A 17,756-nucleotide genomic window follows, 5' to 3' on the forward strand; every position below is an offset into this window, starting at 1 on the left:
ATAAAGATTACATTCCCCAGCCTCCCTTGCAGCTAGAATAGCCATGTGACTGAGTTCTGGCCATTGGGATATAAGAAGCAGTGCTTATAAAACTACTTCTTACATCTGGAAAGTGTCCTGTCAGCTGGAATTTGTATGGAATAGCTGAAACATGAGCAGCTATCCTAACCCATTAGGTGGATACCATAATGAGATGGAAAAATCCTGGGTCCCTGATAATCATGATGCTTCCATACCTGCCCTGGAGACCTTACCTTCAGTCTTTGTTTACATGTAAGAGAGAAAAAAAAAAAACTAGTCTTGTTTAAGCCACTGTTCTTTTGGCTCACAGCCAGAAATATTGTTAATGGATATATTTTATATTATTAAACTTTACAGAGGGTCTATTCTTGCTCCCTCACTGTCTTTAAAAAAAAACTCATGTCTTTTTAGAATCAGCCTAATGTTTAAGTATTATTATAGATAGAATTTACCAGAAAGTTACTGGCTTTTGTTTTTCTTTCTAGAACAAAAATAGTCTTTTATTATTTCTGCTTTATAAATTTTCCACAAGATAAAGTGAATAGTGCTCCAGAAGATGTCAAGTAGCGCCGCAAGGTCACAATGTGGCCACGGGTTGGGAGTCATCTCCTCATTCCACCAGACAGTGAGCAGCACAGGCTTAAACTGGATGGTAGGGCTAATGACACAAATTGTAACTGCAGTATCCAAAGAAAGCATTTCTTCTATGCTCAAATCTACTGCAAGAAAGAGTGAAGGGCAGATGTGCCAGGATTCAGGCACACACACTCACCAATGGGGAGGCCCCAAAACTGCTTCTCCCCACTACTGGCTTTACCAAAGTTAGAACATGTGGTCAGGCACGGTGGCTCATGCCTGTAATCCCAGCACTTTGGGAGGCTGAGGCAGGCAGATTACTTGAGGTCAGGAGTTCGAGACCAGTCTGGTCAATGTAGTGAAACCCCGCCTCTACTAAAAATACAAAATAAATAAATAAATAAATAAAATAGCAGGGCATGGTGCCACGCACCTGTAATCCCAGCTACTCAGGAAGCTGAGACATAAGAATCACTTGAACCTGGGAAGCGGAGGTTGCAGTAAGCTGAGATGGTGCCACTGCACTCCAGCCTGGGCGACAGAGCAAAACTCTGTCTCAAAACAAAAACAAAAACAAACAAAAAAAAGCAACATAACAAAAAAACAACAAAAAGGCAAAGTTAGAACATGTGAGAGTGAACCCAAACCATTTCTTTGTAGGAAAAAATACACTTTTCTAACACAGCATGAGAAGAGGAACAATATTGCCATCTGACTCAAAGAATGAACCTCATGGTCTGGCATCATGGGAATTTGTTTTACCTTATGTGCTTTATGGAGTTCCATGAAGGCAGGGATAATATGTTATTCATTTTTGAAAGCATAGCACCTGGTGCTTGGCACATGTGCATTTTTGTGTGTGTTCAAATGAATGAAAAATAACCTTGCAGTCTTCGTTCCTCAATTTCCAAGATAAAAATATCCAATAGTCAGAAATCAAAAGGGATTTGATGTTTCAGTTGCCTAGAGTTGGGCAAGAGTATATATTTTAAGGGCTGCATTCCCTCAAGAAGCTGCCCTTTGCTCCACAGCTTGGGCACAAATGTCTAGCAGGTGGTCTTGGAGCCTCTCCAAAGCACTCGACAGTGGATAAGTCCAGCAAGAATGCTCTGACATCTCTACTTTTTACAATTTCCCACAAGAGAGAAAAATATCAAGGATCTGATATTTTGGTTATCATTGCACATTGCCAGTACAAAATGATAATAATGAACAATAAAAATACATTACACCTAGAAAATCATATTTTTTCCACTTTTTCAACAAATGAATCTTACAGAAAAAAGTTGCCTGTCTTGAAAGTAAGAATGATGGGAATTCCTGAAATATGTTGGAAACAGAGTGACTGCTAGAATCAGCAGTTCCCTCAACATTTGTGTTGTTTTAGATGTAAAAGCCAGCATTTAAGGGTAGTTCTCACCCATACACTTCTAGTAAACAGCACACGGAAGGTTCACAGCCACCACTGGCTTATGGATCACAGATCCTTTCATCTCTTATTAAGTATCATCCAGAAAGAGCTAAAACAAAGTTACCCCTTCACAAAGCTATCAGAAGTGCCTCCTGACTTCACTGCTGTCAAATTCTTTGCTTCTTTGATGAACACTTCTAGTATTCCTCCAGAGATTACAGGTGACTCCTTCTTCTTTCCCTTTTTAAAAGTCTTATTTCCTGTGTCAGCCACCAAAATGAGGGAATGGTGGGGAGAGAGAAAAAAAAAAATAGAAAAATCATGGGTTCCATTTCAAAATTTACAAAGATCATATACAAAGATATATTTCATTTGCTGACTGAATTGGGCCTTTACATTGTTGTATATTTTTACTCATTTAACCATTTTTGCCCCCGTTGGATTCCTTCCAGATAGGCCTTTCATTTGTGTTTGTTGAAACAAATGAACAAATAAATTTAAAACTTTAAACACTCCCTTACAAAGCATATCTTTTCACAGGGTATAAAGGCATGGAATGCCTAAGAGTTTTCCGGAGCACCATTCCTGCTCTTAGTGAGAAATAACTATGATGAAAGCAATATACACACACCACAACTCCGAAAGAGAAAATTCCATAACTCCCTTTGACAGTTTAGTCTTACAAATAGTCAGTTTTAGTCAGAGTCAGCTCTAGAGGCTACAGCCCAAGCAGTTACATTTTGGGGTGAGAGAAATCTCTTTTCCACCTCACTTTTCTATTCTATGAAATACGTTCAACATGAATGATATAAACCAGTACCACAACCAACATGTTTATTTAGTACTATTTTAAGCACTTTACATATATGAACCTATTTATTCTTCACAACAACCCTTTGAAGTGAGGAAATTGAGGTCAGGAGATAGTGAGTTACTTGCACAAGCTCACACTGAAAAGAGTTATAGTGAATGGGAGGACAGAGGAGGCTGCCTGCAAGAGTTGATGGTAAAAGAAGGGCAAGATAGTTTGGATGTATATCCTCACCCAAATCTCATGTTGAAATGTAATCCCCACTATCGGAGGTGGGGCCTGGTGGGAGGTGATTGGATCATGGAGTGTATTTCTCATGAGTGGTTTTGCACCGTCCCCTTGGTGCTGTCCTCACGATACTGAGTGAATTCCTGTGAGATCTGGTTGTTTAAAAGTATGTGGCACCTTCTCTCTTTCTCTTGTTCCTGCTCCTGTCATGTGAGACCCCTGCTCTACCTTCACCTTCTGCCATAATTGTAAGCTTCCTGAGGCTTCCTCAGATGCATATGCCTGTTTTATGCTTCCTACATAGTCTGCAGAACCATGAGCAAATTAAACCTCTTTTATTTATACATTACCTAATCTTGAGTATTTCTTATAGCAATGCAATAACAGCTTAATACAAAGGGGAAGAGAGATTTCTAAATTGACTCCATCTGATTTATTCCTTTAAATCCTGTGTTCTAGAACAACTTCTTCATCAAGACTCCCTGAATAGTTGTGAATGTCATAAATCCATGGAGCAGTTTCCTATGCTTGCCTCCCAGCAGCCTGCCTTCCCCCAGTCGTGGGGGAAGATCCTATATCTTTGGGACTAACAGAAAACAAATCTGACCACCAAGGCTGATCTCTAATTATGAATTTTGTCCTTTCCTTGTAAGAATCCTGCATTCTTCCATATACGGTATATACATATCAACTTTCCCCAAAAGACAGTGACACCTAATCCTTTATGTTTTGTTTGTGTAATATGAAAGACATAGAATGCAACCAATCCCTGATTCCTACTACCACACTTCTAGAAACAGAATGTCATTGATCAAAGTCACTGATTTTTACTCTACCTTGGAGTTGTTCTGGTGGAAGCATCAGATTCTCTTCCGGGGGAATGTAACGTAAAACAACTGTCAGCTCTCCTTTGTATTGAAGGCCAATATCAGGAGCAAACTCCACCTGGCCAAGGAGAAACAAGTAAATTGAAAGAGTATGAATGATTTGCTTAGTATTGTAGTCCACATTTGAATGTGCAGTATTTACTTGGTGGCATAAATGTGACAATCCATTCCCATTTCAACTCTGTTGGCTCTCATTGGTTTAAGAGATGCCTTAGGTAAGAGAAAAGAAAGGCTGGAAAACTCTATGAAGGCATTTACATATAACCTTTAACATTTAAGTAAAAGGAATTTGAAAGAAGGCATATAACTTATATTTGGCCAGTCAATAGATATTGAGCACCTGTGATGCATTGATGACCGGACCTATCACTGAGTTTACATATATAGTTTGGGATGTGAAGAAGCAGGAATAAAAATGCCACTGAAAGTACCTCCAGAAATTACTTCTCCGTGTCATCTTTGATGTCTTTTAAGGCTTTCCCAAGTGATCAAGAAGGGAAAAGTAGGCAATAATGCTTGATTCACATGGGGCTGCCAGTCTTCAACTGTTAAAAGCAATATTGGTAATTCATATAATCAAAATTCAACATGGAGAAAGTGGTTCACTCAAACATTGTTGGTGGGAATGTAAAATGGTGGAGTCATTCTGGAAAACAGTTTGGCAGCTGCTCGTAAGACTAAACATGCAACTACCATCTAACCGGAAATTGCACTCTTGGTCATTTATCCCGGAGAAATGAAAAAATTATATCCACACAAAACTTGTATACTAATATTTGTATCAGCTTTATTTGTAATAGTAAAAAACTGGAAATCACATAGATTTCCTTCAACAGGTGAATGGTCAAACAAACTGTGGTACATCCATACCGTGGAATACTATTCATTAATAAAAATGGAATACACTATTGATAAATGCAACAAGTTGAATGTCTAGAGAATTCTACTGAGTGAAAAAAAGCCAGTCTTAAAATGACATATACTTTATGATTTCATTTATGTAAGTAACATTCTTGAAATGACAAAATTATAGAGATGGAGAACAGATTAGTGGTTGCTAGAAGTTAGGGATGTGAGTAGTGGGAGGGAGTTAGATGTGGTTATAAAAGGTCAACCTGAGGGACACATGTGGTATTAGAACTGTTCTGTACCTTGACTGTGGTAGTAGATGCACAAACCTATAAAGGTGATAAAATTGCATAGAACTAAATATACACACACACGTGCACACACACACACACACACACAAATGAGTACAAAACTGGGAATTCTGAATAAAATTGGTGGATCATATCAATGTCAATATCTTGGTTGTGGCTGGGTGTAGTGGCTCATGCCTGTAATCCCAGCACTTTGGGAGGTGTAGGTGGGAGGATCGCTTGAGCCCAGGAGTTTGAGACCAGCCTGGGCAACACAGTGAGACCCCACGTAGCTGGGCATGGTGGCATGCACCGTAGTCCCAGCTACTTGGGAGGCTGAGGTGGGAGGATAGCTTGAGCCCAGAAATTTGAGATTATAATGAGCTATGATTTTGACACTGTACTCCAGCCTGGATGCCAGAGTGAGGCCCTGCCTTTAAAAAATTAAGCAAAACCTGGTTTGATATTATAGTACAGCTTTGCTATAGGTTACCATTGGGGAAAATCAAGTAATAAGTACATGGGATCTCTCTGTAGTATTTCTTATAACTGCATGTAGATTTACAATCATCTCAAAATATAAAGTTCAAATTAAAGAAAATCAATGTGCACATGCACCCAGAACCTCTGTTCTATAGGTCTCCCACTTGCCATTGAGTCAACTGAACTTTGAGTTCTTTCACAGGTAGAGCAGGAAAGGAAACTTTTGTTAAGGTTTTCCTTTAGAGATCTGACTTCTGAGTCAAGAGCAGAGAACTGCTCTCTCAGAGAGGGCAGAATGAGAGTTCAGAAACCTAGCCCACTCATAGCTAAGCCAGAGACTGTTCAAGACTTGGCATAAATAAGCAAATAAATAGTAAAAAAAAAAAAAAATTAAACATACTGAGACTATTAAAAAGAAAAGGAATCCTTGCCTGACTTTCCCTTTTCTTTCCTGCTGGTGATAGTAAAACTTACTAGTAAGGGTGGGAAAAATGCTTGAAATATTTTATTCAACCTTCTTACCGGGGGCAAAAATGAGAATATATGGTAAAATAGACTATCCATCTAATATTTAATCTGATTATTTTAGATCAAGTTCCTTGTAACTGGACTTTTCTTTTTGTTTTGACAATCTCAGTAAATTTTAGTTTAGGTGAGTATCATAAGTAGAAAATAATAATGGATGTTATGACAGATTAAAGATGGTTACCACTTTTTTGGTACTGTCATCAATGAGAGATGGGGTATTTGTGACCTCTCCTTGGGTCTGAGTGGGCTCTGTGATTGCTTTGACTAGTATTATAGAATATGGCAGAAGTGACAATGTGCCAGTTTTGGGGTCCAGGTCTTAAGATCGACAGCTTCTACTTTCTTTCTTGGAATGGATATTTCTGAATGCTTCCTCTGGGAATCCATGCTAAGAGAGCCCAAGCCACAGAGACAAGCCGCACGTAGGTGCTCCAGCTGGCAGGCCTAGCTGAGTTTCCAGCCAGCAGTCAACATCATGTGTAAGACATGGAAGTGAGTCAATTCGAACAATCAATGCCGTTGAGATTTTCGATGACATCAGCCTCAGTCAACCATCTGGCTGCAGTGGCACGATAAACCCTAAGTGAGAACTACCTAGATGAGCCTAGTTAACCCACAGAATCATGAGAGAGAATAAATTCTTGCTGTAAGCCACGAAGGTTTAAGGTAGTTCGGTATACAGCAATAGTTAACCAGAGTAGGCTGTGTTGGCTTTTTGAGTGAGATCTTCGGGTAGGAAAAAGTGATATGTGTAGGAATCACATACTAATATACAGTGTGCTACTAGAGATCAAAAACATGCATTATTGGGATTTACCAACATTCCATTGGTTTTTAGCTTAAAATATACTGTTGACCCCGTATAAATATAGACCTCAAGTCTTATGAAAGGAGAACACAATAATGATGAAGCTTGTAGCATTATAATCACATACAAAAAATTAAAGTGGAGAGTCATATTGCAGTCTGCACATGTCTAATGTCTTAGAGTATTTTTGATACTTATACTTTGCCAGGAAATTCCTAAGCAACACCCTCTCCTGGCATAACACCATTGTCATTATCCAACCAACTATTACTTAGAAAAAGTTAGCAGAATCCAATCATATTCAATTCAACTCTACCAACACATATGGAATGCTTACATTTTTATAAGGCACTTTGCTAAGTGCTGTGGGGACACATAAGACAGACCCTGCTTTCAATGAGTTTTCAGTCTATGTAGTAGACATATTTGCAGTAGCAGGATCTATTAATTCACACTTAGTTAACTGACTCATCGGTTTAATTAGTGTTCTTCATCCCTAGTGAATAGCAGAATCCTTCCTGCAAAGAACATGCATCTGCTCCCATCAGTTGAATTATATGCACACTGAGAGTCAGCTGCGTTAGTTAGTCCCCCAAGCTCTTTAGGCCAGGCATATTTGTGATTGTAATTATATAGTTTAATGTCACATAAATTGGTGAGTGCAAAAGACAGCTGCTACTATAACAATTCCGTTGAATACTTTAGAAGAACTAAAGATTTGAAAACAAAGTTGCTGTTGGATTATATGTGGGCTTGAATCTATGAAAGGTTAGAAAAAATCATAAATTTTTGAGAAGAATTTGCATTTAGTTTACTTTGAAAGTATTCTTATGTTCTTGTTTCATTCGAGAAAAAAACTCAAATTTGAATCTGCTGATGATGATGCATTAGGAGGAGAATTTATGCAAGGAATATATGGCAGAATTTTACTTACTGAATGAAATTCAAACAAAATTAATTGTCTCTGTATTAGAAGACTTGCGAATGAATGTACATTTATTTGGTTTAAGTTAAAAATAAATGTTTAAGAAATGCATTGGGAAGCTATAGTAATCAAAACAGCATGGTACTGGCATAAGAACAGATACATAACACCAATGGAACAGAATAGAGAGTCCAGAAATAAATTTATGGTCAATTGATTATCAACAAAAGTGCCAAAAATACACAATGGGGAAAGGACAGTCTCTTTAGTAAACAGTGTTGGGACAACTGAACATCCACATGCAGAAGATTGAAATTGGACCCTTATCTCACACCATATACAAAAATCAACTCAAAGTGGATTAAAGACTTAAGCATGAGACCTGAAACTGTAAAACCACTAGGAAAAACATAGGGGAAAAGCTCCATAACATAGGTCTGGGAAATTTTTTTTATATGACCCTAAAAGCACAAGAAACAAAAGCAAAAATAGGCAAATAGGACTGCCTCAAACTGAACTTCTGCAGAGCAAAGAAAACAATCGACAGAGTGAATAGACAATCTGCAGAATGAGAGAAAATAGTTGCAAATCATACATCTGATATAGTTTAAGTTAAATAATTTAATATCCAAAATACATAAAGAACTCAAGCAATTCAATAGTAAGAAAACAAATAATCCAATTAAATAACGGGCAAAGGATCTTAATAGACATCTCTCAAAAGAAGACATACAAATTGCCAACAAGTGTATGACAAAATGCTCAGCATCGCTAATCACCAGGGAAATGCAAATTAAAATCGCAATGAGCTATTATCTTATACCTGTTAGAATGGCTACTATCAAAAGGACTAAATACAGTGAGTGTCATAGAACCACCGTATATATGATCTAGCAATCCCACTACAGGGTATATAGCCAAATAAAATGAAATAAGTATCTTAAAGAGATCTCTGCACTTCCATGCTCATTGCAGCATGATTCACAATAGCCAACATATAGAAACAACCTAATTGTCTATCAATGGATGAAGAGATAAAGAAAATATGGTATATATACACAATGAAATACTATTCAGCCTTAAAAAATAAAATCTTGTCATGTGCATTTGCAACAACGTGGATAAATCTGGAGGACATTATGTTAATTAAAATAAGCCAGGCACAGAAAGATGAACACTGCATGATCTCACTTATATCTAATAGATGTAAATCTAAAATAGTGGAATCTAAAATAGTTGAATTAATAGAAGCAGAGAGTAGAGTGGTGGTTATCAGGGGCTGGGGGTGGGCAGAACTGGGGGAGATGTTGGCCAAACAAAATAAAATGTCAGCTAGATAGGAGGAATAAATTTGAAGAATCTCTTTTACAACATGGTGACCATAGTTATTAATAATAACAATGCTTTGTATTCTTGAAAATTGCTAAGAAAGCAAATTTTATGTGTTCTGACCATAAAAAAGTATGCTATGTGAGGTAATGTATATGTTAACTAGATTGATGTAGCCATTCCATAATATATGCATATTTAAAAACCACATTTTACATGATAACTATATACAATTTTTATGTGTTAGTTCAAAATAATTAAAAATAAAAGAAATGCATTGAGTGTGTGTGTTTGTATGTGGGTGATTTCTGTGATGTTGTCTATTAACTGACCTACTATTGGTGGTAATTTCTAGGGGAAGAGGGTTTCTACTATACAGAAAGTTCAATGTAAGATGTTTCGACTATACAGAAAGTTCAATGGTGACAGTTATTCCAACATAAGTAAAAAGAAACTATTATGGGAAGAGAGAGATTAATCCGGATTGGGAAAAACAGGTGGCTCTTGCCTGGTCCTTAAAGAATGGGAGACATGATGACAGATGAAGATGGATTGGGAAGGTTAGTCCACGTTGAGAAAGCAGTAAGAGCAAAATATGATGGGGGCTGTGTAGAATATGTTTAGGGACTGACAGAAAGTCAAATGTGATCAGGGGAGTGTGTACAGGGAGGTAGTAGGAAGGAGGATGGAAATAAGGTGTCAACTCGGGGTTTCCCAGAAGATGCTAAGGCACTAATTTAAGTTATAGTATTTTACTAGGAAGGGTACTGGGGAAGGGGGACTGAAAGTGAAGGAGGTTTAAGGATGTGATTTCAGGCAAAGTTCCATGGAGAGTAACTTTTGTTAAGTCCCATAGGGGTACTCTGGAGATGTGACAGATCACGCTTCAGAGCTGTTCTAATCAGAGGCAAGAACGTGGGAGTATTGATGCTCCTTAATCCACCAGTCATTGATCAAGAATCTGCTCACCCCCAGGAGACTTAAATACCCAGGCTATGTTGGCTTTTCTGGCCTGCAAACCAAGCCCTCTCTAGCAGCCCGAGGGCTCCCCTCCTACAATAATTGGCAGGTGTTGACTGGTGGGAGTGAAAGCAATGGGGAGCCCTGTTTGCAAGAAAATGGAGATGCGTAGAGAACTAACATCTTTTGCTGCTACAGTAGGCTGGGCCATTCAACAGAACACTGAGTGCCAGGGTGAGGGTATTTATTCAAGCCATATCCAAAAGCAGTAGGGAACCACTGAGACTATCTGAGCAGGGATGTGAAATAAGCAGATGACACCCACTACCTTCTGCTTTCTGAAAAAAAGAGAGGTCCACTTTCCGTCGGAGCAAGGAAGAGACTCCCAGTGCATTTACACGTGTAACATGGAGTAAGGAATTACAGACAAAAGTCTGCCAAAAAAGAGAGAGAGCCTTTAATCTAGGTATAATTCCTAAGGAACATACATTTACTCTCTGCCTGAAGGCAGAATAAGAGAATGTTTCCTTGGGAAACCACTTAAGCTTGCTGTTGATTTTCAGATGTCCCATAGCACACCTTGGGAAGGCTTGAAAGGCAATTCATACTGATAAAACCTTCTTGTCTAACTACCTGACATGCCTTTCAGAAGGATAATGATTTACAGCTAATAAATAATCCCATACCATGAAGTAAAATGGAAGTTATACTGTGAAACTACAGTATGTTTGGCATCTTGAGTCCTTTCTCTGCACCAGCCTCCTCACTGGCTTAGCACTGTAGGACCTAACCCATGCAAAGATAGATATTGAGGAACCTTCACTAACAGAGTCAATAAGCAATAAGGCACCATGCCTTTCTGGCACTCCTAGTGCAGAAGTATGTCAGTATTTCTGAATTATTAAGGATTATTAATTCTGATCCCCTATTACTAGGGAAATCAGTCCCTGTAACTCACGTTTCACCTTCTCAACTGCATAATCTACAAGAAATGTCAAGTCTCCAAGGCTGCTCATACTACATCTGCAGCTGCTGGAGTGATAATTGCATTGAAATGACCAAGGCAGGAAACTGAAACTGAAGTGCCACTTTACATAGCTGGCTGATAACCAACCACACAGAGCCCAGCTCAGCCTGAGGATGAGCCACTAATGAAGCACAAGGCAGCCTATAGAGCATGCCTTTGTGCCTGTCCTCCGCGTTTTCAGAAGACATGGTATCTAAGCACGTCTGAGTCTTCAGCTTTTCTTCTATATAGAACAGAGGAAGCTGGGCAGAGGAAGATGGCAGAGGTTAGAGATACTAACTTCTGTTGGGTTCTTCAGAAATAGACTCGAAGGTGAAGATTTGCATGCAAGTGAATTATTAAGGAAGTTCTCTTAGAGAGACCAGTAAAGCGATATGGGAAGCAGAACAGGGACGAGTCTAACCTTGGGCAAAATTCCATGGAAGGTAGCTTCTACCTGAGGTGGTACTATACATAACACTTTGGAGCTTTTCCCCACTTTCAGTAAGGGAAGTGGGCCTTCATACTCCCCCACCTATCAGTTATTGATGAAGGGTTGTCACGTGGCAGCGGGTACAAAAATTCCCAGGACTTCTGGCTTTCTGCCTATGTAGGCAAAAAGCTACAGTAGCCCGAGGGAAGTCTTCTAAAGAGAGTCTCAGGTGGAGGCTGTTGCGGCGAACCTCCTAACAGACATGGTTAGGAACCTAAGAGGATCTGGCCGAGGGCCCATGGTATTCCACAGTGAATGCGATCCGAACTTTTCTACCTTCAGTAGGCTCAGAAAGACTCAGAGATGCTTCCCTCTTATGATAGGCTGTGAATCACTCACTGACAATGTGGAAGTGATTACTGAGGAAAATGCTGATTTCTAAGCACAAAGGATGCCTGGGAGAGGTCTAGGAGAGCTTACAGAGCTTACATATCCTTCCAGCAAAGTCCTTCAACTATTTCCAGGAAATTGACTGGAAGGATGCTATTGTTCCCTCCTTCAGAACCAGGGTATATTCTGATTGTCTTAAGCCACCTAATGCATCTTACCTCCCTGGCCACAGTCATTAGCTTAGAATAGGCAAATGATAGAATTATAATTAGGAGAACCAGACCCAATGCGCTGATTTGGCTGTTGGAGGAGGAGGAACTCTCTCCTCTTCTGAACAGTGTGATACAAAGATGAAAGGCTTTCAGCCACTGTAGTCATTAGAGAGGCATGCTTGGAGCTAGTCAGGGAGGACAATACTGCATGGAACCTGAAAATGAGGCCAATGAAGTTAAAAAGAGAGACCAAGAAATTCCAAGACTTTGATAAGATTTGAACATCTGGATCAAGCCATGCCTAATCACTGCTGGCCAATAATCTCCCTTTATATTTTGAGCAGTATGAGCTGGAGTTTCTGTCAGTTGCAATACAAGGACTCCCAAGTCACATGTATACCATTTAACATTTACTGAGAGCTTACAATGTTCCAGATAAAATGCTGACAGCCATGTATACAATGTTTATTCAAGCCTCACCACGGACCTATAAGCTACATCCAATGATTATATTACAACTGAGGACACTAAGGCATAAAAAGTTAAATAATTTGCCCAAGGTCACATGGGCAGTCATGAAGCCAGGACTGAACCAAGTAAGTTTGATTTGAGTCCACTGTCTTCATCATAATGTGTTTTTGCCTTTCTGTATATAAAGAATAATCTTTGACTGCATAAATGTGACCTTTACTCACCTCTATTTTGGCTTAAAAAGTACTGTAAATGCATAGAGACTCCAGTCACTTAAAGTGAATCCAAGGCACTGTTGGTCTAGATTAGAACATGCTATACAGTATTGGCATTTAATTATCAGCTCTAAGATTTTTTTTCTGAATGTAACTCAAGGCCTGGGTCATGAATCCCACAAGTAGGAACATAAGAAAATCAGATACTTTAGCTACTGGTTATTCCCTCGTATAAGCAAAGGCAAGATCACTCCTGCTTATGGTCTGAATTGTGGAGAATGAGAAATAAAGGTAATGTTTTGAGATTGTTTATGCTGTATGAATTTGGTTTTGCCTATGTGAAAATGAAGACTCTCTAATAAGATCATATAATGTATTGCTTTCAGTTATCCAATAAGACTGTCAAATAATACACATTTTTAGCAAAAAATATATATGGTTATGTGGCTTTCATTATACAAAAGACCTATATTGAAAAAGAATTTCCAAAGCGGTGGATTTACAACATTTTTATAATATTATTCCAAAATTTCCTGTACAAATTTTTTGCAGATTATCACTTGAAATTTGAAAGTCTTTGAGTTCTTTAGGCCTATGACATCAATTTCGCTCATAACTTGTATCATTGCATAACTGACTAATCTAAGAGCATTTCCTACCTTGGGTTGAAGCACAAACCACTCATCAGTTGGATTTTCAAAGTTCCATGAGTCAAAAGGAATCTCTACTTCCCCGAGGAAGCTATTACGTCCAAATCGATCATAGTGCCAGACTGACAGCTGCAGAGTTCTTGTTTCCAGCTGGGTATGGCTGATGGTGTACTGCAAATGAGATTTGCAACATTACATTCCACAAGGAGGGCTCTATCCAATTCCAGGACAGGTTGAAATTTACTTCCGACATCTTTCAGATCATATACATCAGTAACATGAACAAAACAAACCCAAAGAAAACTCTTCGTTTTTCTTTGTTTCTGCTACAATTGAAGTTCTATGCCATAAACTCATTTTGTGCCAGACTTAGCATTGAAAGATATTTGAGGCAGTATTTGAGGTAGAGGTAAACTCCAGATACTGTATACAAAGTGTTAGGTGATGAAGCTTATCCTCTTTCCAGTTTTATTGGTTTTTCATTTTCCTTAATTATTTTTTCACACCTACTTTGTAAACTCAAGGTTTAATATATAAATTCTCCAACTTCTTTCTTATCTTATTCATAATGAGAATCCCCAAATCCAGAAAAGAATTGACAATGAGAAACTCGCAAACACCAAATTTTATAAAGTCCAGCCTAAGTGTAGAGGTGAAAAGGTGTACATGTATATTAAACAGAAAGAAGATGTTGCTGGGCTAGCATTTTTTTTTTTTTTTGGTAACAGCACTATCCAGGGCCACATGCTCACACACCCTCCAACCTTCTGCTTGTTCTATGCAACCACCATCTGGGACACACTTCAGACTGACTGACTCCTGATCTTGGATTAGTGTCTATTCTCGTTCTTGCTGTTATTGTCATAATTAACCTTGGCTCCCTGCTTCCTAAATTTACCCTCTCCCTGTATTTGGGCTCATCTTTTCAATCCTGTTATGGCCATTGAATATACTCTCTGCCTGTATTTATTCATTTGTGTTTGTTTTGTCTTAATATTAGCTCCTGCTTCCACACATGCTCCCACTGACACATGCAGGCTCATGGCTTTCTGTCTTTACCAATTTCCTCCTAAAATGGACTCTGCCTCCATCATTCTTGGGCAAAAGCCCATAAATTTCCATAGAATTGGCAATAATTTCTTCATTCCATTCTCCCTGGATGTTTCTTACCAGGCCAGATTGGTCCATAGCAAGGGAAGGGGTTAATTATGTGAAAGCTCATTGGAAAGAGATTCCTATTTTCTGGATCATTGAGCTGGATTGGGCTATATTTTATCTAGGCCACTTTTGTTGAGATTTCTCAAATCTGGCTCTTCATTTCCACTATTCATTAACCACATACTTATATTTAGTCAAATTCTGAAATTCTAACAACAAACAGTATAGATCTATGCTATATTAGCAGAACAATGAATGTGTGCAAAATGACTGTTAAGTAGTGTCAAAACTGTGACAAACTTCTTTTAAGGAAGTCAGAAAAAGCACTGTTTGCCCAAGGGTAAAACCGATTTTTTTGGCAAGATGCATCAGCACGGATGCAGTTTGGCTGGATCATCTCTATTCAAGGTTAAAATTCAGTAGCAGCAGAGACATAAACAGAATAAGAGTGTTTTCGTTTCCTCAAAAGATGTTAGAAAAGTCAAGGGTATTATGTTAATTTATTCAAATTCTAATTTCTAAAACATATACAAGCCTTGACATGCAAATAAAATATTCTCTGTAGTTACTTCTAAACCACTGAAGTTGTGAACAGTATCACATGAGTTACTATGAGACCATATTTATTTACCTTTAGTGTTTCATTGAATTCTGGATTGGTGCCTGTTCTGATTTTGGTCTTACGCTTGTTGTTTCGGGACTTGTCAGGAAGAAGGTATGACTTGACATAACTACAGGTAAGAAAATATAAATGTAATTATTGTGAAACATTTATTTGCAAGAAATGTTCAAAGACTTCATTGTGAATAAAAGGGGCAAAGGGCCAGTGTGCATGAGAGGAAATACCAAAGAGAATTTTGTCTATATGAGAGGATACCTTAAAATGAGAACCCTGGGCCTTCCATAAGAGAGAAGTGGTAAAGTATAATGATAAAAGAGTGTGGGTTCTGGAGTCAAGCCACCTGGTTTTGAATCACTCCATGCCTCAGAGGTTTTGGTGACCTCAAGAATTTACTAAATAACCACTCTGTGCCTCAGTTTCTTCATCTGTAAAACTGGGAAAATAACAGTGTCTAACTGATGGCCTTCTGTGGATTAAATTAGTTGACACATCCAAGGAGCTACCGTATTGTACTACTCAACAAATATAACACATTATTAATGTTAACGGTCTCACAAACTTTTCTGGGATTAGATGCTTCTTTCTCTATTCCTAGTCTTGCCCTCTGATGTCAGAAAGTGGGGTCAATGGTAATGGGTGAGTGAAAGAAAATAGTGAAAAAGACAAAATAAACAACGACAACCTGAAGTAGTGATAGCAATTCTACCCAACACTTTAGCTTGAGCTATCTCAAGAGCCTCTTGAAGCAGGGTACCACAGCAAACTCAGAAATGTACAAGATGTGTACGAGGTTGAAATGTATAAGATGCTACCAGAGTTCTACAGAATACCTGTTGAGTTTTAGAACACCCCTTTCCAAGCTAGTCAAAATAATTACATGGGTCCTGTAGCCTTCTGAAATTTAGTTGAGGAGGCAGGTGGACCAATTTGTAGTCAGAATCCACTCATTTGTCTATCTCAGGGTATTTGGAACCAGGTTCACTGAGTTATTTATTGGACCTAGGTCATCTACTGTGCAGAAAAGGGTTAACATAGTGGGCCTGAGACTATCATTCTTCTAAATGCCTGCTTGCAAATATGGCCCTTGGGTGGCACCTGGCAACTTGGATTTCAGGAGGATTCCCACCATTCCCAGAACGGATAAAAGTGGCTCGTTGTTCCTAAATTGTTTGTACAAAGAAAATGGCTTATGCTGAACAGGTTCTTTCCTTCTGAGAGACTGGAAATTGGTATGTGACCAGTTGAATTTCTAACAAGCTTCCTTGGTAGACAACATTTCACAAGTGTTGTCAGAACTCATCGCCGGAGGAATTAAATGCATCCTATGTGACTCCACTGGGAAAGGACCCTTGCAAAGCTTGAGCCTGATCTCCCCTGGACTTTGCCCCATGTGCCTCTTTGCTGATTATAACTGCATGCAGAGTCCTGAGTCCTCCTAGTGAATCATTGAACCTGGCGGTGGTCTTGAGGACCCCTGACACACCTTTATATCTAGCTTCTCTCCAATGTGCTATGGTCCATACCTGCCCTCCCAGGCTGATCTCTAGTATCCTGAGAGCCTCATAATTGCCTTTTTGAGTTGTTTAATTGGGTAACAGCTTGGTAATTTTCTCTGGAGGATTTCCCAGAACAAAAATTGACAAGATGCTTTTGTATATCCTGGGTGTGCCAACATGTCAGCATTCTACTTCAAAGAGCTGCCTCTGTGTAAATTTCAAATATGTCAATCCGGAATTATGTTTTAAAAATCAGTTAATCAAGGACACAACCAGCATACATGTGCTTCAGAGAATATCCAGAAGTGTGGTATAGGAGGAACGTGACAATCAACTCTCTGAGAAGACTGAATCAAGAAGAATGCTAAGACTCTTTTGAAAAGGAAACATACATACAGACAAAAAAGGCAGTGATTGAAATAGTCTGAGGAACATGCTACGTGCTTACGCATCTGTCCTCTGTTTCTTTTCATCTCCTATGGCCAGATTTCTGCAATTCTTGACCAAAATGTAGAGCCCACCAGTTTTGTAGCAGTAGCTGATATGGAGAAGGATTTCACCACTGACTTTCACGTTGCCATAGTCTCCGGTTTCACTGTAAACACTCATCATGCTGTTAAGACTGGTCTGAAATAAACAAGATGGAAAAAGGCATCTAGTGTCATTCTAATGATCTCTTCACAGAATCAACCGACTTCATTCAATTATAGTTCCTGTTCTTTCTAATGAGCACGGAAGTCTAGGGTGAGGAAAGAAAACAAGAGTCGCTTGTTTGGCTGGTGTTGTATAAAATCCCAGCTGGAGAAAAGACAACAGAGCTAGTACCATCAGGAAAAAAAGGTAGAAAACTTGCTTAGAGGGGAAGCATTTCCTTCTTGGGTTAGAGAATACCCTTTGCTTACTCACTTCTACTAATGAATACAGGGTAATTGAGGCATTTCAAATCTCACTTCTCTTCCATCCCTGCAGCTTTCTTCATTTTCACTGGTAGACTCAA

The 17,756-nt window shown here is 38.8% G+C and overlaps 1 protein-coding gene across 4 annotated transcripts in view; it reads right to left on the reverse strand.

Moving 5' to 3' along the window:
* SYTL5 (synaptotagmin like 5) overlaps positions 1-17,756 on the reverse strand; it is a 231,401-nt gene that overhangs the window by 4,551 nt on the left and 209,094 nt on the right. For all 4 annotated transcript variants that reach the window (XM_009197395.4, XM_009197399.4, XM_009197394.4 and 1 more), the window contains 5 exons: positions 17,208-17,386; positions 15,273-15,372; positions 13,493-13,654; positions 3,884-3,992; positions 2,133-2,268 (listed from right to left, as the gene is read on the reverse strand). In XM_009197395.4, the coding sequence (XP_009195659.1) occupies positions 2,133-2,268; positions 3,884-3,992; positions 13,493-13,654; positions 15,273-15,372; positions 17,208-17,386 (686 nt within the window). The remainder of the gene's footprint in view (positions 1-2,132; positions 2,269-3,883; positions 3,993-13,492; positions 13,655-15,272; positions 15,373-17,207; positions 17,387-17,756) is intronic.

The sequence above is a fragment of the Papio anubis genome, chromosome X (genome assembly GCF_008728515.1).
Source record: "Papio anubis isolate 15944 chromosome X, Panubis1.0, whole genome shotgun sequence".
Taxonomy (NCBI): domain Eukaryota; kingdom Metazoa; phylum Chordata; class Mammalia; order Primates; family Cercopithecidae; genus Papio; species Papio anubis.